We start from the raw sequence: 27,500 nt of genomic DNA on the forward strand, positions 1-27,500 counted from the left end.
TCAGAGCGTGCTGCCCCAGAGTCAGCCTGTGTTGTTTAGAGATCTCCATGGAACCCCGTCTCGGCCAACAACTCAACCAAACGCAATGTAGTCTCACCAGTGGAAGTCTTACCTGGCTACGGAAGATGACCAGTTCAGACTCAATATCCTTCCCTACTATCACCACACTGCCTCCTTCCGTGCTTACTACCGGATTGTTCCCACTCCCATCCCCTCCCGTCCCCCGTCCACCTGCGGAATCCATTTCCCCTTCCCACGGAGGCCCACACATCTCCACCAGAGCCCTCCTCTTGACCAAACCTCTCTGGGTCTGTGGGTCATCGTTTGATTATCGTTGACCTCACAGCTAATATTGACTGAGAAGTGAATACATACCATACTTGTCTTTCTGGGTCTGGATTATAATGAAATACATCGTTTTCATACATGTGCAAGAATAGATAACTGCTCGTTTATAAATTCTGCGACCCTTAGTTTACTCAAAAGATGGTCTCAGTTTCAATATTATCGGGTCGAAGTTGCGGTGGTGCGTCATAAATTAGAGCCTCTCTCAGCCTGGGTCAGAAATTTCTCTTTCCGAGGTAGGCTATAGTTAAAGCAGATTCCTGACTGGTTACGGTGCTGAGAATAAGCAAGTATAAAGTGCTCAGCTCTGAGCAGGACTTCTGTGGCCCAGGAACACGGAGAGGGAGAGGGTGGAAAGACTTTCAGAGGTGAAGGAGGGGTGGGTACCAGGAAAAGCTATCTTTTGGTCGTGACATGTCCATTGCCATCAGAAAGTCACAGCATATGTGGCTGTGTTCACAAGACCAACACACGGGCACACACATACAAAGTATATAAGGGACTAGTTGAAAACCTATGTGACAAGGGGAGCGGGAATGGAAAGTAGATTTGACCACACCCTAAATGTATACGCAATGGCCGAAAACAAAATATTCATATTTAACAACAGAGGCTGGAACAACAGCTCCAAAGTTAAGAGCACCTGTGTTATAGCTTCAGGGCTCCAACGTTCTCCTTCCTACTTCCTAGGGCCTTGTGCAAATCCACACATACACACACACATATACATAATCTTAAATGAAAATGACTCGTTTTCAAAATTGAAATAGCAGAAGATAAATATGCAAAGAATGCCTATTATATTTGTTTCTTTATGTCAGTGAAATAATTTTTATGTAAAAGAATTGAGAGTTCACGAAAAAAGAAGACACGGGATCCTGAGAAAAATGTTTTTTAAAAGCTTTATTACTTTATTTATATGAGTACACTGTAGCTGTTTTCAGACACACCAGAAGAGGGCATTGGATCCCATTCCAGATGGTTGTGAGCCACCATGTGGTTGCTGGGAATTGAACTCAGGACCTCTGGAAGAGCAGTCAGTGCTCTTAACTGCTAAGCCATCTCTCCAGCTAGAGAAAAAAATATTTTTAACACATAATGTACTGCCAACAGTTCTAAACAGGAACTTTAAACATAAGATACAGAAAGTAACAAAGGTGGTTTGAAAATCCTTATCAGTACTGGGCAGTTCTAACACTCTAATCTTCTTTTTTAGGTTGAGAAGACCAATAAAAGAATACACAGAACCAACCTTTTACTGCCTATTTTTTGAGAAACCAAGCTAGAAACCCAAATGAAGGAAAGGGGGCCGAGAGATGGCTCACTAGTTAGAGCACATCTTGGCTGGGATTTTATTGCTGTGAACAGACCCCATCATCACCGCCAGTGTTATACCGAAAAACGTTTCCCTGGGGTGGGCTTATTACCCGAACCCCCAGACCTAAATTAAAAAACAAAAACTTTTTTAAAAATTGGAGAGAAAAGGCCAGGCATGATGGTGCCTGTTTTTAATCCCAACACTAGAAAAGTCAGAGGCAGGTGGAGTTCAAGGCCAGCCTAGGCTACATACATTTGGAATTCCGGGACTGCTTGGACTACATAAAGACCCTGTCTCAAAGAAAACAACCCTTGTATCTAATTAATGACCTTTATGGGTGGCCAGCTGGCTTGGGTCTTACTTATTTTCATGAAATGCACTGGAATGGACAAAGTCCTGAACAACCTGCCCCAACACCCTCACCACCCCAACTCCTCAACCCCCACCCCTCACCCGGCACCCAGGGCAGTCATGAGAGCCAAGGACCAACTCTGCATTGTTCCTGAAGACACGCCCTTCTCCCCCCAGAAAGGCGGTCCAACAAGTGTTCAGGATAATTATTTTTCCGTTAACCTGGTAAAGAAGAGGCTTAGAAAGATTAATTTTGCAAGAGTAATGTTCCTACGCGCCCTATTCTGACGCCTGAGATCCTGCTCACTGCAAACGGGTTTCCCAGGGACGGTTCTCTGCTGTTTCCTGCCCATTTTAAGTCACTGATGCTATCAGGGTGCTACAAGCTTGATCCATCAAGAACAAATTCAGAAAATTGGGAGAGGACCAAGAAACTACATAGTCCAACTTCACTGTAACATCTGAGAAGTTTCACAAAAAGCAAAATAAGATAAAGACGAACTGATTCCAAAAACTTAGAGAGAACCCTCTAGAACGTAAGGAACCACGCTACAGAGAAACCTACCGCCTCATTATCTGTAGAGAATGATAGCTTTTTTTTTTTTTTTTTTTTTTTTACTTGCCATTGTGATTTTAGAAAGACGGGGCTGGGCTGCGGTGACTAACAAAAAAAAAAAAAAAAAAAAAAAAAAAAAAAGCAAAAAGCTTAACCATGCAAAAACAAAACAAAACCCTCGCAGCACATTCTGGTCCGCTACCCAGGCCGATCTAGCTGTTAAGAGCTAGACCTGCCCGGGCTGGCCTGGGCAGTGAGCATTCAGTTCCGCAGCTCGAGGAAGGACAGTTCGGAAATGCTCCAATCAGAGAGGCTGGAAAGAGTCGGGCGTGGCTCGGAGGGGGCGGAGAATTGAAGGCGGGACCATGGGAACTGTGCGCTGATTGGCCGAGCTTCCTCCGAGGCCATCCATCAAAAGAGCCACACCAATCAGCGTCCCAGCTAGCAAGCCGGGTCCCCCCCCAGCCTGTCTCCCCGCTGCCGGGCGCAGTCCTTCCCTGTGCGCTCAACCCGAGGAAGGCTGCGCCTAGTCGGGGCGCTGAGGGACCCTCCATCAGGACGCCGGCCCCTCCCCGGGCCTCTGCTCTCTTGCCCCGCCGCGAGTCCGTCCCCCTAGTCGGCTTCTCGGATCGGGGACGTGGGGCGAGCTGAGAGCAGGCCCGGGGTGGGTGGTCACTGTGGAGAAGACGTGGCTGTCAAGGTGAGGGGGACCCTGGGGTGGGTCGCAGACCCCGGCACTCCCGAACGCAAGCCCGGGCTAGTCTGCGCCTAGAGGCGCAGCGCGAGCGGCATTCCTGTGTCATGCCTCCCGGTCCCAACCGGCACGCCTGAAGTGAGTTAGTGGTTCCTCACCAAGGCGTCATATCTTTAAATTGACCAGGGGAGGATCGTCTTCTGTATTAGGTTGGGGGCCCAGGACTCATAGGAAGTGTAATGCATACTTAGACCAATGCGATTCCCAGCTTCCCCTAACTTTTTCTCTCGGTTTTTAAATGGCGTTAGACTATCAGGAGCACTGTGTGCTAAGCACCGTGGCACACTGAGTCATGCCATGTGTTATTTACGGCCACCACTCCAAGAGACAGATGCTGTCACGCTCATTTCCAGATGTAGAAATAAGCTCATTATCTGGCGACAACTGAACTCCTACCCGGTTGCGTGTAGGATGGAACTCCAAGCGTTTGCGTGACTCCATTTAAGGCACCCAATCTATGAGCTTGGGTAATAACCTTATTCCCACTTCACAGGCAAGGAACTTAGAAGGTTCACACTGTTGATGTATATGGCAGAGTGCGTACTGTCATTTGACTTTTGGTTTGGGTATATCTTGTTGGGCAGTATCTGTCTGTGGCATGTTCTGACAATGAAGTCGTCTTTCCTTAAGCAGGGAAAGAAATAAATTAATTAAGCCGTAATTCATGTCCTGTAAAAACTCAAAATTTAGGAATGTGACTCCGAAGGTAAAAATACTTCCAGAGCTTTGCAGTGTCTTAGACTTACGGAGGGAGGGGGGCCTGCACTGTAAAGCACTTTGGCACAGTGCAGAGATAGCCAGGCAGGAAGGGCTCTTATGCTCTTTGCTGGATTTGTTCTATTTATAGATGATAGAAGTACTGACAAATGCCTCTCAAAAACTGCTACACCAGCTGAACACCCTGTTGGAACAGGAGTCTAGATGTCAGCCAAAGGTCTGCGGCTTGAAGCTAATTGAGTCTGCACATGACAATGGCCTCCGAATGACGGCAAGACTCCGGGACTTCGAAGTCAAAGACCTACTTAGCCTAACTCAGTTCTTTGGCTTCGACACAGAGACATTTTCCCTAGCTGTGAATTTACTGGACAGATTCTTGTCTAAAATGAAGGTATGTTGAGGTTATAATATCTCATGTCTTAATTCTTCTCTCGGTGTGTTTGGGAGATCAAATTGCAGAGGGCTGGAGAAATCGTTAGAGGAATGCTTGCTGGTCTTCCGGAAGATCTAAATTCAGTCCCAGTGCCTAGGTGGACGATTGAGATCTGATGCCTTCTTCTAGCCTCTTCTGGCACATGCACAAATGTACCAAGCATTTATACATATACACAGATTAAAATTAATAAAAAGGGGAAGGGGCCATTAAATTGCTAGATTAGGGCCGGTATACAAAACACACTTTCGGGTGTGGCAATGCTTCCTTTTTCTAGACTGTAGCACATCACCAATTGTAGCACTCCGGTAGTAGGAAAGCTGGCTGTGTTTAAAAACCTTTCTTCAGACAGTGAAATAACTGAACATGGTTCAGATAGTCAGCTCTGAGATCTGTCCCTAGAACACTGGAGGAGAACTCCCAAAAGTTGTCCTCTGGCCTTCACACATGGCACCATGGTAAACACATGCCCTCATATCTATCTCTCCCTTACACAGAGTAGTCATAAAACTAAAATTAAGGGCCTGGTAAGATGCCTGTGATCCCAGCATTCGGATGGCAGAGACAGGCAGGTCTCTGAGTTCGAGACCAGCCAGGTCTACATAGTGACTTCCAGGACAGCCAAAGCTACACAGTGAGACCATTTCAAAATATGAAAATTGAAAAAAAAATTAGAAATTTCTTAAAAATCGTTTCACATATACTTGTATGTTTGTGTGGGGGGAGGGGCACTCACGCTGCATCGTATGTGGAGGAGAGGACCATTGCAGGAATTGGTTCTCAACCACTAAGTTGGTCCTGAGGATGAACTCATGTCATCAGGGCTGGCGACCAACTTCTTTTCCCACTGAGCCAGCACACCAGCCCCAATCAAAACCTTTCTTTAAGGACTGGAGATTTCCACTTATCCGCTCACACACATAGATTTAAAGTTACAGCTCCATGAAAGTCCGGATGTTAGGTTGTGGATTAAGAGTTAGGATATATGTATAAAAATTCAGATTCCTTCAGCCATCGGGCATTCCCAGCTCTAGTTCCCATGCTACAGGAAAGGGGAGCATTGTCAAAAGGAGGGGGATCATTTATGGTGATTTCCCAGTAACTGACAAAGTAGTCACATGGCTTTAAAAGCTCACCTCTTACAACTAAAGCCATCTTCCCTATCCACCCCCAAAACACTGGTTTCAAGTAGGGCGCATAAGACTGTCAGGCTCCTGTTGAAGTAGAGTACTGTTAAGTCTGTTGTAGCTGAGATGTTTGTCTTTGGCGTGTTTTTCATAATGACAGCTGAGTCCTAGGTTGCCTTGGTGTTGCTGTTGGAGCATCGTAAAGACGCTGTCGTGTTTGTAGGTGCAGGCGAAACATCTTGGGTGTGTTGGGCTGAGCTGCTTTTACTTGGCTGTGAAGTCGGTGGAAGAGGAGCGGAATGTCCCGCTGGCGAGTGATTTGATCCGCATAAGCCAGTACAGGTTCACAGCTTCGGACCTGATGAGAATGGAAAGGATCGTGTTGGAGAAAGTGTGCTGGAAGGTCAAAGCCACCACAGCCTTCCAGTTTCTGCAGCTCTACTGCTCCCTGGTTCAAGAGGCCGTGCCGTGTGACAGGTAGGTGAGCCTTGAGGTTAGGAACTCAAAGCAGACAGCTGGGATTCTCGTCAGGAAATTCTGATCAAAATAAGCGTGTGGCACCTATGGTCCCTGGAGTTTGCTGCTTAATGGAAGGGAAAAGATGGCTGTCAGTCACTAATTGGAGGCTCCTTCTTAAGACTGCAGTACACTTCTACTCTGCAGAACCTAGCAAATCAGCATTGGACATAAATTATAGAAATCCATCCCAAAGATGCAGGAATGTTATTGAAATAAACGTCCCAGTATTTGTGGTATACTACTGTTTGCTGAATGGTTTTTGACCAGAACCATTTAAAACTCCTATTTAAGAAGTTGTCACTGAGAAGGGAAATTCCTTTCCTCCAAATAACTTTATAATTTATAAGAGTATATATGAGTTTTAATTAAAAAAAAAAAACTGCCTTCGATATGTGTCTAAAACAGCTGACTAGATATAATACACTCTACCTGAAATCAATCCCATTTTCTCTTTAAAGGAGACACGAGCTGAATTTCGAACGACTTGAAGCCCAACTTAAGGCGTGCCACTGCAGGATGACTTTTTCTAAGGCAAAGGTACATCCTTCATACGGTCCCCCTGCTTACCGAGACCTGTGTTTCCCGCTGACACTCGCTTTCTCTCTGTCCTTTCAGCCTTCTGTGCTGGCACTGTCCATCCTGGCCTTGGAGATCCAAGCACTGAAGCAGGACGAGTTAGCAGAGGGAGTAGAGTGGATTCAGAAGCATTCCAAGGTACACCACGGTCAGAGCCCTGGTCCCATTACCCAGAGCCCTGGTCCTGTTACCCAGAGCCCTGGTCCCGATAGCCAGAGCCCTGGTCCCGATAGCCAGAGCCCTGGTCCCGTTACCCAGAGCCCTGGTCCCGATAGCCAGAGTCCTGGTCCCGTTAGCCAGAGTCCTGGTCCCATTAGCCAGTGCCCTGGTCCCGATAACCAGAGCCCTGGTCCCGATAGCCAGAGCCCTGGTCCCAATAGCCAGTGCCCTGGTCCCGATAGCCAGAGCCCTGGTCCTATTAGCCAGAGTGCTGGTTCCATTACCCAGAGCCCTGGTCCTGTTAGCCAGAGTGCTGGTTTCATCAGCCAGAGCCCTGGTCCCGTTACCCAGTGCCCTGGTCCCGATAGCCAGAGCCCTGGTCCCGATAGCCAGAGCCCTGGTCCCAATAGCCAGTGCCCTGGTCCCGATAGCCAGAGCCCTGGTCCTATTAGCCAGAGTGCTGGTTCCATTACCCAGAGCCCTGGTCCTGTTAGCCAGAGTGCTGGTTTCATCAGCCAGAGCCCTGGTCCCGTTACCCAGTGCCCTGGTCCCGATAGCCAGAGCCCTGGTCCCGTTACCCAGTGCCCTGGTCCCGATAGCCAGAGCGCTGATCCTGTTAGCCAGAGTGCTGGTTCCATTACCCAGAGTCCTAGTCCCATTAGCCAGACCCTGGTCCCGATAGCCAGAGCCCTGGTCCCGATAGTCAGCTACGAGAGCAGAGCAATGTCCACTGCACCTCCTCCGGGAAAATAAGATGCCGTGTATTGATCTGAAGCTTGAATGGTTCTCCCTTAGTTCCCTCTCGATGATGAGGACACGTATCAGTGAGAACATATGTATTACTATAAAGACAGCAGGGCCCTTAATGTATGTTTTTATGCACAGATAAGTGGCCGAGATCTGACCTTCTGGCAAGAGCTTGTGTCCAAGTGTTTAACTGAATATTCATCTAACAAGTGCTCCAAACCCAATGGTCAGAAGCTGAAATGGATCGTGTCAGGACGCACGGCGCGGCAGCTGAAGCACAGTTATTATAGAATAGCTCACCTTCCCACGATTCCTGAAACCATTTGTTAGTTTGGTAAACCTGGTTGTTATTCTCCGCCCACGGAAACTTTTTTTCCGGTGTGATCATTTTCTGCTCCCACTTAAGAACTGACATACTACCTTCAGTATAAAGAGGACGGGGTTCAAACAGGGGGAAGTGAGTGTGTGGATCTAGAGAGAACACTGGAAGGCATTCACTGTACGGCACTCCGAAGAGAAAGGACGCGTCAGACCTCTGGATACATGCTAACACTAGCAGCTATCAAAAGATTAGCTTAGCAAAGAGAAGCGTCCAAAACGGAATTTTAAAAGTAATCACCGATATGGCACTTCTTTATAAGTCACCCCACTGTAGCTTAAAGTCATATCAGCCCAAGTAGAATGACGAGAAACCTGACCCATCTATGAACAAATTTTAATCTGTTCATTAATTAGGAAGGTGGATTATGCACGTGGGTGATGCCCGAGTTAGGTTTCTGGAAACTCCCGGGAAGGTGTGTCTTAATTCTATAGTTCGTGTTTTCCCTCCGTAACAGTTGGACTAATACAAAGTAATTATATGCACGAAAATATATAATTGGTCTCTGATACACATTTTTTGCCACCCAAATGTCTTAATCCTGGCAAAGATTTATCTTTTTATGATTAAAAAAAATGTTTTTAAATGTACGGCGGCACATGCCTTTAATCCCAGCACTAGGGAGGCCTCTAGAGTCAGCTGGATTTCTTTGAGTTGGAAACCTGTTCTATAGTGAGTTCCAGGACAGCTAGAGATCTACATGACAGAGAGACCCTGTCTCAGAGACACTCAAACAACAAATGTAAATGTGGCTGGGAAGATGGAGAGCCTGGGTTAGAAGGTAAGGGTGCTTGCCCTCAAGCCTGACAGCCTGACTTCATTCTTCAGGACCCACATGATGGAAGGAGAGAACAAACTCCCAAGCTCTTTGGCATGTTCTCTGACGCATGCCTCACCCCCTCCCCGCAATCAATCAGTGATCATGCATCTGAGATATCGCCAGTTCACCTTTGTAGGCAGATTTCTCTTGGGCTGGGTTTGTACTGTTTGCCTACGCAGTAGGACCGCAGCAGCGAGAATGTCCCTGAAGTCTTTCTCTGCCACTCTGACCTGAGTTTCCTACGGTACAGGATTTACTTTAAGACCCCTCGGCACCTTACCACGTTGGCATTGGCTGAACAGCTTCCATGGGGGACTCCTGATTCTAGGCTTAGGAAAGTTATGCTTAGATCTGAATTCACCCAAAAAGCATTCAAATCAAGTCTAGACATGAATGTGAAATAAAACTGTAAACCCTCAGTTTAACATCCATCTAACTTCCCAGATCATATGCTTAAGTGGCATTAAAAATGGTAAACTGCTTAATTTAAATCTCAAAATTTTAATTATGAGGTTTGCATCAAAACCAACATTTCACGAATGCACTTTTAAGGTATTAAAAAAGGTATTTAAGCAGTAAATGGTTTCTTGGCACCCATAACCAAGTAATAGTTAATTTAGAGGTGGGATGTTTTTATTGCTCTAGAATTACATTTAAAGTTGTGGGTGTTTTATATAAAGCAGACTTCCCAAGTCTTGAAAACTTGTTACCTTTCATATATCTTCTAGAGAATTGGTGTTTGTATCCATAATAAAAGAAAAATTCGTCGGAATTGCTGACTCAATCTAGTCCCACTTGAGAAAATTTGTTTCCACTGTCTCGATAACTGGATGAATTCTCACTCTGAAAATGTATTTATTGCACTAAAGTGGGTTTAGGCTTGCTAAAGCACTCCAGAAGTTTTTACTACAGACTGTTTCTATAAAACTGCTGCTTCTAATGTAGAATTTTGTTTTAAAAGGAGTGAGTCTATCTGCAAAACCTTCCTCTACCAAGTCTTAGTGGAAGTAAGGAGGCACCTCCATAAGTACAAACCACCATGGCTGTGCTCAGGTTCCCCATGCTGGCCTTGAATGTATGATCTCCAGTTAAAATGTAGGCAGCTCCTCAGTGCCCCCTACAGCCTGAATCTACCTGGAGTAGCTGGAACCATTTTGACTTTTGTAATGGATAATAAAAGCTGAACAATAAACCAAAGAGCATTGCCCTTTGTAAACCATATTTCATTGAGAACATTTCAGTTCTTCCTGAAGGTTGATACGCCTCAATTTGAAAAGAATATTGATTTTTGAGTGGACAGAAGTCAGCTAACCAACTACCATTTTGCTCTGAATACACCTTTCAATAAAATGACTGCAATACAGCCTTCCCTGTTTGTTTCTTCTGCGATCTAAGTGCTTTAGCGATATTATGAAATAAGCTTTTTTTTTTTTTTTTTTGTATCATCTATTTTACTAAAAATGCACAGAAGCAGAAACAATCTCTTAGTGGAATTTTCACGCTGGGTACGGTCGGACACACTCTAAATTCCAACAGTGGGAACCAGTCTGGTCTTCATAGCAAGCTCCAGGCCAGCCCAGCCTACATGGTGAGACCCTATCTCAAAAACTAGTGCCATCACCCCATTCACTGTTTAAAAGTCACAGGTTAAGTATGTTGATTGGACACTCAAACAGTGTATTTTGTATGCATTATTGTTAGTCAGGTTTTTCATTTAGACCCACCAGAGCTAGGGATGGTTTTAGTAAAGATGGACCCGGGCACTTACTGAGCTTCATTAGGGTTATTCACTTGCGCATGGGCAGGAAGTTATCTCCTGGAACCTGGGAAGCGTCACAGACACAACCCTGCAGAAAACAACTGTGCGGTCTAGTTTTACACCAGCTTCACACAAGCGAGAGTCATTTTAGGAGAGAACTTCAGTTGAGAAACTACCTGTGGGCAAGCATTGAGGACCAGGCGGGGAAGCCGCGGTCCTGACTCCTGCCTCGATCCTGCTTCCGTTCCGGCTCTCCTTCCCTTCGGTGTAGGTCTGTGACATGGAAGTGTAAGTACAGTAAACCCTTCCCTCCTTCCTTCTTTTGCTTTTAATCGTGGTATCTTCTCAGAGCACTAGAAGTCCTAAATAGGACACATCCCTTCCCCCAGCCACCTTTGTCATCAGTCCCTCGGGGATGGGTGGGGCCTCATGAACCCTTTCCAAGAACTGTTAAAGGACCCTGTTCCTTAGAGCCTGAGTTATAAAGCAGGCACTGTGAGAAAATGACAACTGTGTACTTGACTCCTGAGATATAAGCTTCCCTTTCCAAGTACTTGAACTTTTATGTATTTCCAAATATAAGATATACATATATAAATTATTGCTATTTCTGATCTAACGACTGTGGCTGGCAGTGATCTGTCGGTTTAACTATAACCCACCTCACATTAAGTTGCCAAACACATCAGACACAAGAAGTCAGTAGTATCTGGTGTATGCATGCTTCTAGGGTAACAGTAAAATTCAGGTGCTTTTGACTTTTATGATTCTGCATAGCCTGTCCCAAAATGGAGAATGAATTTATGTGAAATTGCATAATCCCCATAATCCAAGCCATGTTTCCGTGTGCTACCATGAGAGAATTATATAAGGAGTTTCCCTACTTTATAATAACAAAGTCGTTTTTCGTCAAACATGTCATCACAAAACAACCTTATAAAGTGGGCCACAGTTTACAGTGTTAACTGGAAAGTTTACAATTGTCCTATTCCAAAACCAGGTGTTTTTTGCATTAGTTCAACAGACACTGGAACCATCTAAACTGCCAGAGGACAGTACATAACCGACAAACCCCTAACTATATCACTACTTACAATATGTGAAGCAAGGAAAGGAGAAATCATCAAGTACTAGCTGGAAAACTATGACATTACTCTTGGGAATACACAGAATTACAAGAACATTAGTGACGATACAAAGCTGAATGCCAATACATGACTAATTGGCCAAGCACTACATCCTTAACCTGCATGTAACCATTCTCAGGCGAGTATGGAACAGTTATGAAGACAAGACTAGGTCTTGGGCTGGAGAGATGGCTCAGTGGTTAGAGCACTGACTGTTCTTCCAGATGTCCTGAGTTCAAATCCCAGCAACCTCATGGTGGCTCACAACCATCTGTAATGGGATCTGGTGTCCTCTTCTGGTGTGTCTGAAGACAGTGACAGTGTACTTAAATATAATAAATAGATCTTTCAAAAAAAAAGGAAGATACACAAATGTTCGACAGACACAGGAATACTAGGTATAGCTTGCCTTCACAGAAATGTGAATTGAAAGTGCAAAGGCCTGTGAGAAGACTCAATGGGTAAAAGACCTTGTCAGAGACTCCAGCTTCCGGAGTTGAAAACTAATAGTGTGACCACAAAGAAAGGACTTCAGTCTCAGGTGACTACACTGGTCTAGAGTAAACGAGAAGGCACTTACGGAAACCTGTATGTGCTAAAATTCACCAAATTATAAATCAGAAAACAGTCACTTTACCTGTAAGTCTGTTCCAAATATTATTGGAAATAATATCAAAAAGAACCAAAGGAAAAGCCTTTTCCTCCCAGGAATTCATTCCTGAAGTTGTTAAGGAAAATAAACAAAAAAAAAGGAAGGCATTGTAGAGAAGGCCATGTGCTGGTATCCAGTGCTGGACACAGGTGGTAAAGACACCCTGCTTAACACAGCCTCACCCCACTAAGAGCGGTGGAAACCAGGCTACCAGAGAGAGAAAAGCTAAAATAAACCCCGTAAGGTTAGAACTGGGTATCTAATGGGAACTCATGATTTCTCGTGTGCATGTCGAGGTTTAATGTATGCATGATAAACACACATCAACAGTGCTCATACATCAGCATGCACACCTTGCTTATAAAACGTGTATGTGCTAAAGAGAAGCGGGTTCTTCAGCAAAATGCTTGTTTATGGTCTATGGAAGGGAGCGCCTATGTCTGGAGAGTAAGAAACAATAATGTAAACATGTCAAAGGACACAGAAGCCACCCAGACTGGTTTTACACTAGCTAAATCATTTAATTTTAAGCATAAAAGTAATGAGGATAGTAATTTTTACCCACTGAATAAAACAGTCAATACGTTCAAAGTTTGGTTAGAATCAAGAGGTGCTTTAAAAGTAGTTTCTCACAAAATGCCCAAAACTTGGCATTACAGTGAAGAAACCAACCTCACTCCAAGGCAACACCGTCAGCAGCATCAGCAACAGGGCGAAATTCTTAATTCATGACAGAGTGCAGGATTGAATATTGTAGACAACAGACCTATTCCTGAACAGTCAAAAGACAAACTCTCTGTCATTTTCCCGTGCAGAAGCTAAGCCAGGCACAGATGCACACCTGTGATCAGAGGCTCTGGGAGCTGAGGTCAGAGTCACCATACGCGGGAGGCCACACTGCCCAGTGAGATGCTGTTATGAGAAAAAATCCAAGCAGTAAAAGCCAAAAAGAAAGTGGGAACTTGTTCCAGGCTGAAGTGAACTCAGACCTCTGCTGGAACAGCACATCCTGAACACAGGGCTTTCTTATTTAAAGGTATAAGTTCGGCAAAAATGGCACAGGTCTGAGGACTAAAGAACAGTACCACATCCATGTTGATTTTCTCACTTAAATGGCTGCACTGTTGAGAACATACGCTTTTGAAGAAAAGAAAAGGAAAAATATTGAGGTGACATGTCAATTTATTAAAAAAAGTGTAAGTTTTCAATCTGTTAATCTTTTTACTTGTAAGCTTTTTATACATTTCATTTTTTTTCAAGAATTAAAAAAAAACACAAAGAGGATGAAAGAATTTTTTGTCTAGATCACTTTGTCTGAATCATTAAGATTAAATGAAGCCTGTGACTTATACTCAGGGGCCTAAATTGTTTTCTGACAGTAACAGGCAATGAACTCTTCTGTTATTAGGATTTTGTCAGTTTTCAGTTTCTTGACATAATCAAACCAGCAGCAAACCAGTTAGAATTTTTCACTAAGTCAAGTTATCCAAAGTACTTCTGCGCACTGTTTCCGTGCTTAAACATTTTCCAGTTCTGTAATTTCTGTGCACAGGCAAGAGTATTTACACAACGGGGTTCACAATTCCTAACTCAGAAGTTTACTAAACATTATTTTTGCATCACACACAAAAATATTTTTCCATGAAGGCACCTTTTCATCTCATGTGATTTGTACTCCAATGTTTTTGTAGTAAAAATACAATTAAATATGAAACTAGGAAAATGTAGCATATAAAACTTAATGCAGAGCAACAAAAGTTACCATCTACCCATAGGAAAACTGCTGTGTCTCCTCTGAAAACCATATCTGAATGTAACCTTTTACAGTCATACTGAAACACACGCTGCAATCTTTCAACCGTAGATATCCTCAGATGTTTCCTTCAGATCATCAACTGTATTAAGTTGCCAGCACCTGCCGGGATCCACAAGACAGAGAGAAACTACTCAAGAGCAGTCATTTCTCAAGGTTTGAGAAATCTGGGCCACCCTTCGTATAGTTCCCTGAGATTTCTGCCCCACTGAAGTCAAAGCCAGGATTCTGAAAGACATAAAAAATTAAGATTTACAAGGATAAGTTGAATTCATAATTGACAAAAATATAAATAAAAAATAAGAAACAATATCAAATTTGACTGAGATCCCCTAAGGTAAAACTAAAACTACTAGGCCCCTTCAACTCTCAGATGTGTAAACACATGGAAGACACCTGTGGGCCTGTTACCACTGTGCAGTGGTCTAATAAAGCACACCTTTCCATCTCACAAGCAAATAAAAAAGTTTATTTGTGTAAACAAATTGGAAAAGCCTTTTCTGGAAAACTTATGATGGATTGAACACAGGGCCTCCTGAAAACTAAGCAATCTATGCTGAACCTTTTAATTTTGAATTTAATTTTTAATGCTTCTGAGACAGGATGGAGAGATGGCTCAGCAGTTAAGAGCACTGTCTGCTCTTCCAGAGGTCCCGAGTTCAAATCCAACAACCACATGGTAACTCACAACCATCTATGAGATCTGGTGCCCTTTTCTGGTGTCCTTGAGGACAGCTACAATGTACTCACATATAATGAATAAATAAACCTTTGTAAAAAATTATTCTGAGACATGGTGTAGTTATGTCACCCAGGCTGGCCTCGAACTTGATATTCTGCTGGAATTAAAGGTATCACCAAGCTCAGCTAATAACAAGGTTCTGAAGCTTACTATATGCCACACAGAGTTCTAGAGTTATATGTACGCTAGCATATTGATACGTCCGGTTCTTTACGTTTATTATTCATGAATGACTGGTGTGCATGCATACATTGTGAAATGTGAAACCTTCGTAATAGGCAATTTTCTAGCCATTCAATTTTCAAATTCATCCACACGTGTGCATACTCACTCCTGGGTCTGACTTACTTCTTTCTGGAATCGCTCTAATGTAAGTTTTCTCTGCATTTGGTCTTGCACCCAGGGGTCAGCTGCATATTCGGACTCTAGAAGAGAAGTCCAACAGTTCGCAGCATCTCTCTTGGTTTTTGTCAGGACAATGCGGACCATTTTCCTATCCTCTAAGATAAAAGAAAGAAGTTACAGAGAAATTTCAGCTCATCATTGAACACTGTCTTTTCCAGAGGCTGGTAGGTGACTGACAGACAACTGTCCCCAACACTTTTCCCCATCTTTCACTGCTTCGAAGACTCGCATGACCCAATTTTTAAGAGTGTATGAATTCTCAGATTACTCTTACCCAGCGTCCATGTTCCTTCATCAGCGATTGTAGAATCAAACAATTTCCCCTGGAAAAAATAAATAGAAGGTAATAAAATACAGCATCTCACTGAGTTTTATAAATTCCCATCACTAAGATTTGGCTCATTTCAAGCTTAGGCTGATTTCCCCTATTTGTAGATGCTCAGCCTTAAACTTCCTCCTAATGAATGGAAGGGAGAGGACTTTACCATGGGGGAGGGGGAAACAAAGGGACCAGTAAACAAAACAGAAGACATGCTATGCGACTCCTTATGACGGAATGTGAAGTTAACATTCAAAATGCTCTAATGAATATATGCAAGACAGGGACTCCTGCTAAAACTAGAAAAAAAATGTTTTTTGTTTTCCTTGCTTGTTTTTTGGATGGCAAGTGTTGGGGGGTTACTCTGTTGTAGCCCTGGCTGTCCTAGAATTTACTCTGCAGATCAAGAACCTCAAACTCACACCTCAAACTCAGAGACACCCTGGGATTAAAGGTGTGTACAGCCACCACCTGGTGACTATTTCTTGTTTTCCCGGAATCAGGGTCTCTGTCAGGTCTCAAACTGCATCTCAAGCTCTTTGGAGGTCGTGTATCAGATATTTAATTACAGATCCACAAATGAAAATTTACAGTTATGAAGTATCAGGGAAACTAACGGTGCGGCTGGGGGCCATCACAACATGAGGGGCATTATTAAAGAATCCAGCATCAGCAAAGCTGAGGACCACTGCTCTATGGAGTTGTGGAGCTGGCACAGTAGATCTGGCTGGCTGGCTAGTTAGAGATCTACCTAACTATAGTTCCCAAACGCTGGGATTAAAAGTACGTGCCACAACACCTGCCTTAAAAACGCTATCTTTTAAAGTGAATGTTCTAGAGCTAGTTCAATCTCTTTTGAGAAGCTGGCAATAGAAGCCAGTTTCTTTAAGAGTCTAATGGCATATTGCAAAACTGAGGTCAAATTAGCTGTGACTAATTTTTCTTCTCCTGCCCAAGGTTAAAAAACACAGTACCATGTCTTCCTCCACCACTATACTATATTGCCATCCAACAAGCTAGGCATCTAGTCCAGGTGTAAAATACAGTCTAATTGTTATGTGAGTCTTAGTAAATTCTTAACCAAAACGGGGGGGGGGGGGGGTGTCGGGGATCAGATTAATAACTGATGGAATCAAATAACTTCACACACCTTTTTATTATCTTGACGATCAACATGCAAGAAACTTATTGAGAAAACCAACCTGACATGTTTAGATCCTCGTCCCGTTACCCTTTGCTTGCTTGTAACTGCCTGCATTCGCCTACACGTCACGTATAGAGTCCAGAAACCTTTAGTCTAGTCTCTGGGACTCACATCAGTGCCTAGAAGATGCAGATCTGATCTTTTGACCTACTTCGTCTTCTGTCAGCAGGAACTCCAAAGGAATTAAAACCACCCCAAATCTATTTTTTTAACAAATAAAGCGGAAAAGAAAAATCTTCGCTGGTCTAACCCGCGCCAAGATCTGTTCTGTGGGCGGGGCGCTCCGCGGAGACCCCCTCATCAGAACAAGCGACCGCTTTCTTTCTGCCAGCCAGGAACGAACCCTGCCACACCCAGCACTCATCCCCGAATTTTAGGACTCAGGGTGCGGGGAGGCCAGAAGAAGGAACTCGGGACAAGCCCAGGCTTGCTACCTTGAGGATCTCGCGGCCACCCACGGCCAGAGCCACGTGCCGGCTCTGCAGACCACACTGGATGTCCTGCGCGCGAGTGCCCGGGGGCACCTGGACTTCAATGAACACCTCCTCCAGGGTCTGGTACCACTGTCCCCACGGAGTCCCGCAAGGGACCACCCCGCTGCGCTCCTCAAACGGGGCGGACATTCTGAAGATGGCACGCAGGGACACTGCTCCTGGAGAGCACTACTCCGGCGGGGCTCCACTCAGGCTTTGCCCTCGGCGCCCTGGGGTCACTGCACATGCGCAGGAGCCCAAACTGGCGCGTCCCGAGCGTGCACAGCTTTCCCTTTCAGAGCCCATTTAAGACACTCGCGAGACCTGGGGGGTCGGGGGAGGGGGACACCGAAGCCTAGAGATGTTGACATGCCAAGAACGCTGACGCTGGAACAAAGGAGACAAGCGCATGCGATCTTTTAACCTGTGTGACGCCAAAATTCCGACCCTTCCACGGGCCTGTGAAGTGCGCTTGCGCGAACCGTGTTAACCATTAAAGATGAGTAAAACCAGTCGTGATTGGGCGGACCTGTTTCCAGCGGCGGCTAGGAACAGTTTCTTATTGGCTACCAGCTTAAAGTTACCGACCTTCCGATTGGGCGGCCGTAGAAATCGCGTGCGCATGCTCCCTGGCCCATTCAGGATTGGGCGCCTAGGAGTAGATTTTCTGATTGGCTGACGGGGGGAAGTTGGGGTAAATTTGAATTCAGGAGAGCTGACAGTTTGCTGGGGCGTTTGGTTGGTGTTCCATCTGGATCCAGGCGTCAGGATGTCCTTTCCTAAGGCGCCCCTGAAAAGATTCAATGACCCTTCGGGTGCGTATGGGTGCGGTAACAGGGTGGGAAGGGGTTGCGCCCTCGTTCCCCAGTCTTCCAAGCCAGATTCAGGCTGGGGTGGTGTTTGTTTGTTTGTTTGTTTGTTTTTTTCCTCCCAATTCACGCAATAAAGATTTGGCAAGCGCTGTGTAGGATGGTAGAGATGCGGCTCTAAGTGCAATGGAATCTTCTCCGCACACAGCGAGCCTTCAAGCGTAAAATTTTAAAATAAGCTATGAACACCATGGAGAAACTGCAGCTGGTTTGTAGGGGCTTGTGAGTTGGCAGGCACTGAGTTCTTTTTTTAAAAAGAAGGCATTCTCTTTAGAACTCTCTGTTTTGACATTACATTCAGACGTAAAAGCATGAAGGCTGAAAAGTCAGTTCTGTGATAACAGCTGCCCAAGGATTCTTTTCTACTCATGAAACAGTTCTTTTTTTTTTTAAATTGGATATTCTCTGTATTTACATTTTAGATGTTATCCTTTTTCCTCCATCCCATTTCCCCCCTCCCCCGTTGCCTCCATGAAGATGCTCTCTCCCAATCATCCTCCCACCTCAGCGCCTTGGCATTCCCCTACACTGGGAAAACGAGCCTTCACTGGACCGAAGGCCTCTCCTCTCATTGATGCCAGATAAGGCCATCCTCTGCTACATATGCAACTGGAGCCATGGGTCTCTCCATGCAAACTCATTGGTTGGTGTTTTAGTCCCTGGGTGCTGTGGAGTGTTTGGTTAGTTGATAATTTTGTTCTTTCCATTGGGGTTGCACACCCTTTCAGTTCCTTCAGACCTTTCTCTAGCTTCTTCATTGGGGTCCCTGTGTTCAGTCTGGTAGTTAGCTGCAAGTATCCTCCTCTGTATTAGTATGGCTCTGGCAGAGCCTCTGGGGTGGCATCCATATCTGGCTCCTGCCAGTAAGCACTACTTGGCATCTGCAATAGTGACTGTGTTTGGTGGCTGCATATGGGATGGATCCCCAGGTGGGGCAGTCTCTGGATGATCTTTTCTCCAATCCCTGCTCCTCTATTTGTCCTTTTATTTCCTCCCATGAGCGTTTTTTTCTCCTTTCTAAGAAGGACTGAGGCATCCACCTCTGGCCTTCCTTCTCTTTGAGCTTTATAAGTTCATGAAACAATTCTTAAGCAAAGTTCAGCACTGTCATGATAAAATACCGGAATTTGGTGTGTAGATGGTGAAGTAAATTGAGTGTAGATGGTGGCATTTAAAAAGTTAGAATAAGTAAGTTTTAATGTTTCCACATGTAAGAAATAGATGTTCCAGACCTGAGCTACATAGAAAGGCTCTCAGCTGATCCCCTCCTACAACAAATAACAAGTTTTAAGTAAAAGAAAAAGACTGAAATCTGTTCAGTGTTATGATACTAAGTTGGCAGAAATGGAGTGGAAGCCAGGCTCCTGTGGATATCCTGTGCTGTCAAGGACTGTGGTGTATAAGTCAATGCCTTGGGTGTGGTGTGATAGATTCCAGCTGTGCGACTGTACTATTGAAGGGTCTGTACGTTCTTCCACTGAATAGCCAGACGAGAAAAGTACCTAAGTTGTACGCTTTACAACTGGCAACATTGAGGGAGCTTCTGACTGGATGGTCCAGCCAGCAGGCAAGTGATGGAGCGGAACATGAAAGGCCATCTTTACGTCCTCTGTAGCATGTACTGGTGAGAAGCCTACGCCTGTGGTCTGTCAACACTGCTCCATTCACTAGGTCGAGTGAGTGATCAGATCCAGCCACGGGCCACACATTTCCAGGGTATTCAAACAACCTTGGTTCTGTAGGACAGGATAGACATGTTTGTTTTGAGACAAGGTTTCATGTAGCCCAGGCTAGCCTTGCACTCCTGCTTGACACCTCTCAAGTACTGAAACGTAAGAGACCTGCACAACACACATGGCTTAGCTGCTGTTTGGTTTTAAGGAGCAGTCGTTAAAGCTTAAAGTATCAGAGGTAATCTGTCAGGTATTTAATATTTTAATCCGGTAATCTTTAAAACAGTGTTGTTGTTGGTAGTGGTTTGGTTTGGTTTTTTTGCCCTATGTCAAGGAAACTTAAAGCATCCTGGGAAGAAGGAGACAATCTAATTTTTTTTTAAAAAATATATTCCATGTGTTCTATATGTCTGCAAAGTGTCTGGCCCAGTATTTTCTATAGCTTGTCACATGCAGCTGATTTTGAGTCTTTGTGTGGCTAATTACAAAAGCCTAATCTATTCCCACATCCCAAACAGGATTTTTTTTCCTGTACTGCTCAGCACAACTATGAGCTAAATACTAGAACAGTAGAAGCTACTCCCAAGTTGCAAGCAGTTTGTCTTTGTGGAAATAGAGTAAATACAACAAAACACATAAGGAGTTGTTGTTAGGATGATGGGCGGTCCTATGAGAATTTTCTAGCCTGATTTTTTTTGGGGGGGGTACTCTGCAAAAGGTAGAAGTAATATTTAGATTGAGATCTAAAAGGTAAATGAGAATTGACTAAACAAAATTAAAAGTATACTATATATTTTAAATGGCTGGCTAGAAAATACAGAAGTCTTGAAGTTTGAAGGTTTTATTTGATGTAATAAACACCTCACATAGCCCACTACTTTACTGGCTAATTTGATTGTTTTTAATGAGAAATTTTTTATGCCTAAGAGATTCAAACACACGTGAGACTATCATATGTGAACACTTTAGAGATGAAATGGATACTTAATTTAAAAGTCCCTCCCAACACAAATGTCTACAGTCCTTTGCTGCAGCTCTGTTGTAACTTGGCAGCTTTTCAGTGCTCAAGGGTCGGTCCACATCCATAAGAAAGCCATGAGCTCACAGGTCCGTGTATTTGCCTTATAAACATACAGCAAAATGTGAGGTCCAAACCTGTATTCCTCACATCCGCTGCTTTCCTTTTAGCTTCCGTGACATGGTTCTGTCACGGAAGAGAGTTGTTTTGTCTCTGACACAACCTGACTTACTGCACCGACAGATTCTTAGGGATACTACTCTGTTCCATTCTGAATGTAGAAAGCAGGGTTATTCTTGGCTCTGCTTCTAAGAGCTGCTTCTGTGGGAAAGCTTGAGTCGTCTGCCTTTGATGTGGCAAGCAGCACGTTGACTCCCAGTGTCCTGTTCTTATCCCCTGCCTCATGCTTTGAAAGGGACAGTGTGCTGGGTAAAGGAAAGTATAGTGAGCTGGGCATCATGCTGCCTGTGACCTCAGTGTCCTGGAAGCTGGAGGGAGTCACGGCAAGCCTAGAGTATACAGTGAGTTCTGGTGAGTGGATAGTAGATCTCTGTGGAGAGAGGAAGACCAGGGAAGAAAGGATGTTAAGTAAAAGCACTGTAGTGTATCAATATGTCTTGGGAAACACAAGTTTTCTGGAACAATTTATAGTAATTCATCAACAGAGATTGAAACTCACTGTGAAACTCAAGACTGGGGGGCAGAATAGAAGGCTTTATTTGGTTTCTAGGTTACAGTTTTTTCTCAAGGGAAAAGAAGGCAGGAACTGGATGGAGCACAGATGAAGTTCTGCTTACTGGCTTGCTTGTTATACAACCCAGGACCACCTGTCCATGGGTGGACTACCCCCAGTTCCATCTGGTCAAAGTAGTTCTTCAACTCAGATTTCCTCTTCCTATGTGTGCAACCCAGTGGCTCTCAATCTGTGAGTCTCAACCCCTTTGGGATCAAAGGACCGTTTGACAGGGTCTCACATTATTATTTAGATATTTGTATTACAATTCATGACAGTAACAAAATTACAATATGAAGTTGCAATGAAAATAATTTATGGTTGGATCACGCCAATATGAGGAGGTACACTAAAGGTTTGCAGCAGGAAGGTTGAGAACCACCTGTTTAACTTAAGATCGTGGATTCTTCTGGGTATTGCTGATGTTATAGTAATAGGAAAATAAAATCATTAAGTGCAGCATTGCTGTTCTGGTTTTTCTGTAGGTTGTGCTCCGTCTCCAGGTGCTTACAATGTGAAAACTTCAGAAGCATCTAAAGGACCAGTGTCTTTTCAGAAATCACAAAGGTTTAAAAGCCAAGCAGGTAATGGGTCTTAAACAATGGTTAAATGAGCTTGTGGTTGGATTAAGCAGTACCATTGAAATTTTAAAATGCTTTCTAATTTTAAATGCTTCTAGAGTTTCGAGGTCAGAAGTATATCTTAATATCCTTATTAGGTATATTTATGAAAGAGCCGAGTACCTAGTGCTATTTTCAGTTAGACTGTATGTAGCAAGAGAAATTAAGATATTTACAGGTAATTTTCCTGTTGATAGTTTGCTTATCCTTTTTATGAGAATATTGGGACTATCAAGAAGGAGTTGGAGAGCTAGCTCAGTAGTTAAGAACCACACTGTTCTCACAGATGACCTGAGTTGGGATGCCAGCATTCAAGTACATATACCGCCCCCCCCCAAGCACACGCGCATGCACACACACACACACACACACACACACGGAGGAGTGTGTTTGTTTTAAAAAATAATTTTTTCTTTTTGAAAATAAAGAATATCGGGAAGGCCATATGATCACAAATAATCATGCAAGTAGTTATTTGAACTACAATCCAAAGAGCACACCGCACTTCAACTACTGTCTGAAGTGAGATGCTGGTATATTTGTAATACATGTAAACATCAGCAGTGCCCATGTGCTTTTTTATTTTATTTTCCAGAATCTCAACAAAATCTTAACATTGACAAAGATACGACGCTGCTTGCTTCGGCTAAAAAAGCAAAGATGTTGGTGTCAAAGGTGAGAACCATCTGTAAGACAGTTGGTGTATCTATGTCACTGACTATATACCCACACGGTGCTACGCTTCATTAAAATGGCTGAGTGGGTTGGAGCTTGATAGCTCATTAGGAGCACTCCTTGCTCCTCAGTACATCTGGCTTCAGGTCCCAGGACTTGGAACTGTAGTTAAACAATCTATTATTAATTAATAAAGTGAATGAAATGTAGTTACTGAAGTAAGTATCATTAGAACTCTTGCAAGTTTTTCATTCTGCCTAGGTTATTACGGAGTCTCTTTGAATGTGCTCCTGGCTCACAATTCCAAAGACATTTCTTTGTAGACGTAAGTCTGATAATCACCTTGTGAGCCTGTGCGAATGTGTCATGCTTTGGTTTATCAGCACTGTCGGAGTTGCATTTGTTTGTTGTTAGCCCGTCTGATTTTTTGTGGGGAAGGATAAGTATGAATAGAAAAAAAAAGAAGTTAAAATATCAGTGTCTAGAAGGTTGTTACTCAAACTGTTGGACGGTGGATTGAATTCTTCCTAACAGCTGATGTGGTGTGAGCCTTTGATGCTAGCTCTCGAGTAGCAGAGTCGGGAGGACTTGGCACTGCAGACTTTAGCCTTGGCTACATAAAGAAATCAAGGCTAGCCTGGGTTCCAGGAGACCCTTTCTCAGAAAGTTTAAAAAGAAAAAGAAGAAAACTCCTAAGGGTCATACAATGTTGTTTATCCAAGACCCTTGGATAATTTTTCATTAGTTCCTAAGAGTCACGTTGTTAGGAGTTGTAGAAATTAACGAATATTATCTTGCAACCAATATACTGTTACTAAGGTCTCTTATTCTGTAATGTAGAACTATGCCATCCATCGTGGAAGCAACTAACAGGAATGGCTCCTGAGTACTTGAAATGTGACTTATTATCAGTCAGCTGACACAGTCTTGCCGTCTGAGAGGAGGTGACCTCCATAAAACTGGCCTCTAGGAAACTCTGGGGTACTCTTTTAATTAGTGATTTGTGTAAGAGGGCGTGGTCCATTGTGGGCCATCCCAGGACTACTGGGCCTGGGTGCTGTAAGAAAGCAGGCTAAGTAAGCCGTGAGGAGCAGGCAGTAAGCAGCACCCTTCTATGGCCTCTTCATTAGCTCCTGCCTCCAGGTTCCTACCTTGTTTGAGTACCTACCCTGATTTTCTTCAGTGATGAACTGATAGTAAGCAAAATAAACCCTTTCCTCCCCAAATTGCTTCCGGTCATGGTGTTTTTTCACAGCAATAGTAACCCTAAAATCGTGTGTGAGCACATGTGTGCACGCAATGCCCATTACAGCCAGAAGACAGTGTCCAGCACCATGGAGCTTGAGTCCATAGTTGTGAGCCGCCCTACACACATGCTAAGAACCAAACTGGGGTCTAAAGAGCACTAAGTATTTGTAACTGCTGAGCCATTTTTCCTGACCTAGGAACTTAAGATTTTGGTTCTCCCACCTTTTCTGTGTGTAGTACTGGGAATCAAGCCCAGAACTTGCAGGTGATAGGTGACTGACTCACCACTAAAGCAGTCCTATATTTAGAAAATGTCTTTTTTTTTTTTTTTTAAGAAAACCAGGTAACTACTTTTTATAAAATGTACATAAATATGTCTGACAATTTTTGGATTTAAACCAGACAGTGGTGGCACATGACTTTAATCTCAGCCCTAGGGAAGCGGAGGCAGGTGGATCTCTGAGTTTGAAGCCACCCTTGTCTACAGAGTGAGTTCCAGAACAGCCAGGGCTACACAGACAAACCCTGGCTTGAATGGAACCCCCACGGCCCCGCTAATGCATTTAATTTGATATGTGTTACAGGTCTGAAATATGAGTACAAAGAAGACAACTCAGTTGAATTTTTATACTCTCATAAATTTATACTAACATTAGAAAAGTTGAGGCGCACATTTGATTTATGTTACATTTATCGGACAATGGACATGTGCTTTTGTTTGTGGGAATGAATAGAAATGACATGACTTGAATTTTTGGTGAAACAATTTTAAAATTTTAAATTAATGGTAGAACTCACAAACTCTCATGACACTATATATATACACGAGTATGCATAGATTTACCAAATGAAACACCTTTTCTAGTAGAAAATGCCGTCAATTTTGAAATGAATAAAGTTAACCTGCTTTTAATGCTGTATAAACTATATATTTTCTTTCATTGTGTCAGGAAGGTTTATACACAAGATTATGTAAATAATTTTTCTTTAAAAGATTTTTTGGTAGCATAATTATTCAAAATATGCTGCTGTCCAGTGTTAAAATGGCAACTGAAGTTTTCATCACAAACTCTGCAGATACTGTAATAGAAAAGCTGTTTTTCTAATGAGCTGAAGTTTTGAAAACTGAAATATTTCCAGGTTTTAAGAACATTTTATCTGGGAAGTGGTGCCACACACCTTTGATCCCAGCAGGTGGGGTCAGAGGCAGGCAGATATCTGTGAATTCAAGGTCAGCTTGGTCTACAGAGTGCCAGGCCAGCCAGAGCTACACAGAGAAACCCTGTCTCGAAAAAAAATTCTGTCTCATCAAAATTGCTTATAAAATATTTCATGACCTTGAACAGTACTTAAAAATACAGAGCGTTTTAAGCACCTAAAGTGCTTAGGATGCAAAGATGGGTTTGTTAGCGTGAAGTTTCAGTCCCAGCCCTTGAAAGCTAGACGGTGACTCCATAGTCAGTGTGTACTGCATAGTGAGATGTCTCAGACTAAACACTGGGGGCAAGAGAAATGGCTCAGTGGCTGCTCTTTCAGGCGAACTAGCTTCAGTTCCCAGCATTCACTGGGCAATTCACAACAGTGTAAGTGTAGTTCAGAGGATTTAGTTCCCCTCCTTGGCCTCGGCAGGCACCAGGCACACGCATGTTCCACAGTCATATAGGCAAAACACACATACATGTGAATTCCTTTTTAATTTGGAAAAGGACCAAAAATAAAGAAATATCAGATTGGGCTGTGATGTTTGTGGCATGTAAATTCATGATTGTTCTTTGTTTTAAACAGAAGGAGTCTCAGAAGAATGATAAAGATGTGAAGAGGTTAGAAAAAGAGGTAAGCTGTACTTTCCAACTCACAGAAAAGCAATGCTGTGTACTAATGGAAAGAGAATGATACACTCTTGCAGGCTAAGATTCTAGCAATTTCATATCAGAACCTTTAGGAAGTGGTTCCTTGGCTTAGGCCCTGGTCTCTCTCATTTACTTTGATTTCGTGGCCTTTATTGAGGCTGCATGGCAGTGAGGCTGTTGTGTGTGACGCTCACACACAGAGTGACTGGCTCACTGCTGAGATTGGCAATGATTACTGCATCAGATTTTAGGTTGGCAAGCTTTTACCTACACTTCTTTTTCATGAGTGTGTGGCATACATACTTGTATGTATGCGTGTTCACATGTGCGTGGATGTGGAAGCCAGTGTCTTCATAGGGTGCCCTTCACCTTCAAATATTGAGGCAGAATTTCTCAGAACCTGAGAAGGTCATTTCAGCTAGTCAGCCGAGGTAGCTTGTTCCAGATCTGTTTCCGTCTAAAGCACTGGGATTAGAAGCAGGCCGCTGTAATTTATTAGAAATGTAAGCCTCTTATCCCACGCTAGTGCCAGAACCCTTAGGGCCACATGGCACATGTAGACCTGGCTGCTACTCTGCCACACGGTAGTTACCATGCCTGGCACACACATATGCACACACACACACACATCTCGTTCAGGCAACAGCTGGATGCTTGTGCTCCAACCACCTCTCAGCCATTGCTCTCACACACTGTCCTCCACAGCCCGGTAAAATCATGACTCAGCAATCAGTAATTTATCAAATAGATTTATATGTTAATCTATCAATAAATCCACTGCCAATTAATAAAGGTATAAACCGCCCACCTAGACAAGATAAAATTAATCTAGTTCACCTAGATCTGAACCATCCTCTGCTGTCTCCATCTTAATTCTTCTCTCCTTCCTCCTCTCTCTCACCTTACAAAATCTTTGTCCCTGCCCCACTCTTTACTGTCCAATCATGTATCGCCTTGACATCAGCCTACAGGCCATGACACCTTAGTGGCTTTTATGTGGGTCCTGGAGCTGTAAACTGTTGTTTCAGCAGGAAGCCCTGTTCACTATTGACAAATTCCAGCCCTTTGCTTTGCTGCTGTTTGTGGCTTGTAGGAACAAAGCAACTGATGCCTCACGCTGCCTACTGAGCTCTACTGAGGACTCTGCTAACACTCCAACCTATGGTGTGTGTAATTAGAACTGGTGAAAACTAGAGTTGTTATAAGTTTTAAGTGACTAAGTAGAGCTATGGCAATTGAAAATCATTGTATTTTGTTGGTGGTGTTTGTGTGTGACTGTATCACCGTGTGACTGTGTCTGTGTAGACAAGTCTGGTCTGAAAAAGCACAGACACCGCCTCCTCCTGCCCCTCTATCGCTAACCTTGCATTTGTAAGGCGCATCTTTATGATGTGTCATAAGGGAAACATGATTACTCCAGTAGCAAGTAAACTAAGAATATCTGAACACCATATTAAAATGGAGGCTTGCTAGTTTTGAGGCTTCCGGTTTTGACGTACCAATAGGATCAATCATGTGT

The 27,500-nt window shown here is 43.6% G+C and overlaps 3 protein-coding genes across 3 annotated transcripts in view; 2 read left to right on the forward strand and 1 right to left on the reverse strand.

Annotated features, from left to right (window-relative positions):
• Positions 1-3,072: 3,072 nt before the first annotated feature.
• Positions 3,073-10,167, forward strand: CCNG1 (cyclin G1). The gene is made up of 6 exons (XM_080942488.1): positions 3,073-3,270; positions 4,172-4,432; positions 5,825-6,078; positions 6,579-6,657; positions 6,736-6,834; positions 7,741-10,167. The coding sequence occupies exons 2-6, from the start codon at positions 4,172-4,174 to the stop codon at positions 7,930-7,932; spliced, it is 885 nt and encodes a 294-aa protein (XP_080798614.1). The 5' UTR covers positions 3,073-3,270; the 3' UTR covers positions 7,933-10,167.
• A 2,758-nt stretch (positions 10,168-12,925) lies between these two features.
• NUDCD2 (NudC domain containing 2) lies at positions 12,926-17,568 on the reverse strand. The gene is made up of 4 exons (XM_080942500.1): positions 17,257-17,568; positions 15,574-15,622; positions 15,243-15,394; positions 12,926-14,380 (listed from the first exon to the last, which is right to left on the reverse strand). Exons 1-4 carry the CDS (start codon positions 17,443-17,445, stop codon positions 14,297-14,299), a joined length of 474 nt encoding a protein of 157 aa, XP_080798626.1. The 5' UTR covers positions 17,446-17,568; the 3' UTR covers positions 12,926-14,296.
• A 496-nt stretch (positions 17,569-18,064) lies between these two features.
• HMMR (hyaluronan mediated motility receptor) overlaps positions 18,065-27,500 on the forward strand; it is a gene marked incomplete at its 5' end in the record, with an annotated part of 26,449 nt that continues 17,013 nt past the window's right edge. The window contains 4 exons of the mRNA XM_080942048.1: positions 18,065-18,110; positions 22,074-22,172; positions 22,804-22,883; positions 25,917-25,964. Coding sequence (XP_080798174.1) covers positions 18,065-18,110; positions 22,074-22,172; positions 22,804-22,883; positions 25,917-25,964 — 273 coding nt within the window. The remainder of the gene's footprint in view (positions 18,111-22,073; positions 22,173-22,803; positions 22,884-25,916; positions 25,965-27,500) is intronic.

This window comes from Micromys minutus (assembly GCF_963924665.1).
Source record: "Micromys minutus genome assembly, chromosome: 31".
In the NCBI taxonomy this organism is placed as follows: Eukaryota; Metazoa; Chordata; class Mammalia; order Rodentia; family Muridae; genus Micromys; species Micromys minutus.

What these genes read in the sequence shown, in the direction of transcription:
- CCNG1 (XM_080942488.1), top strand. Translation starts at nt 4,172, where the DNA reads ATGATAGAAGTACTGACAAATGCCTCTCAAAAACTGCTACACCAGCTG. An exon ending in GAGGCCGTGCCGTGTGACAG is followed by an intron (nt 6,079 to 6,578) that starts GTAGGTGAGCCT and finishes TTCTCTTTAAAG; the next exon opens with GAGACACGAGCTGAATTTCG. An exon ending in GGATTCAGAAGCATTCCAAG is followed by an intron (nt 6,835 to 7,740) that starts GTACACCACGGT and finishes TTTTATGCACAG; the next exon opens with ATAAGTGGCCGAGATCTGAC.
- NUDCD2 (XM_080942500.1), bottom strand. Translation starts at nt 17,445, where the DNA reads ATGTCCGCCCCGTTTGAGGAGCGCAGCGGGGTGGTCCCTTGCGGGACT. An exon ending in TGAAGGAACATGGACGCTGG is followed by an intron (nt 15,395 to 15,573) that starts GTAAGAGTAATC and finishes CTTTTATCTTAG; the next exon opens with AGGATAGGAAAATGGTCCGC. An exon ending in TAGAGCGATTCCAGAAAGAA is followed by an intron (nt 14,381 to 15,242) that starts GTAAGTCAGACC and finishes TATGTCTTTCAG; the next exon opens with AATCCTGGCTTTGACTTCAG.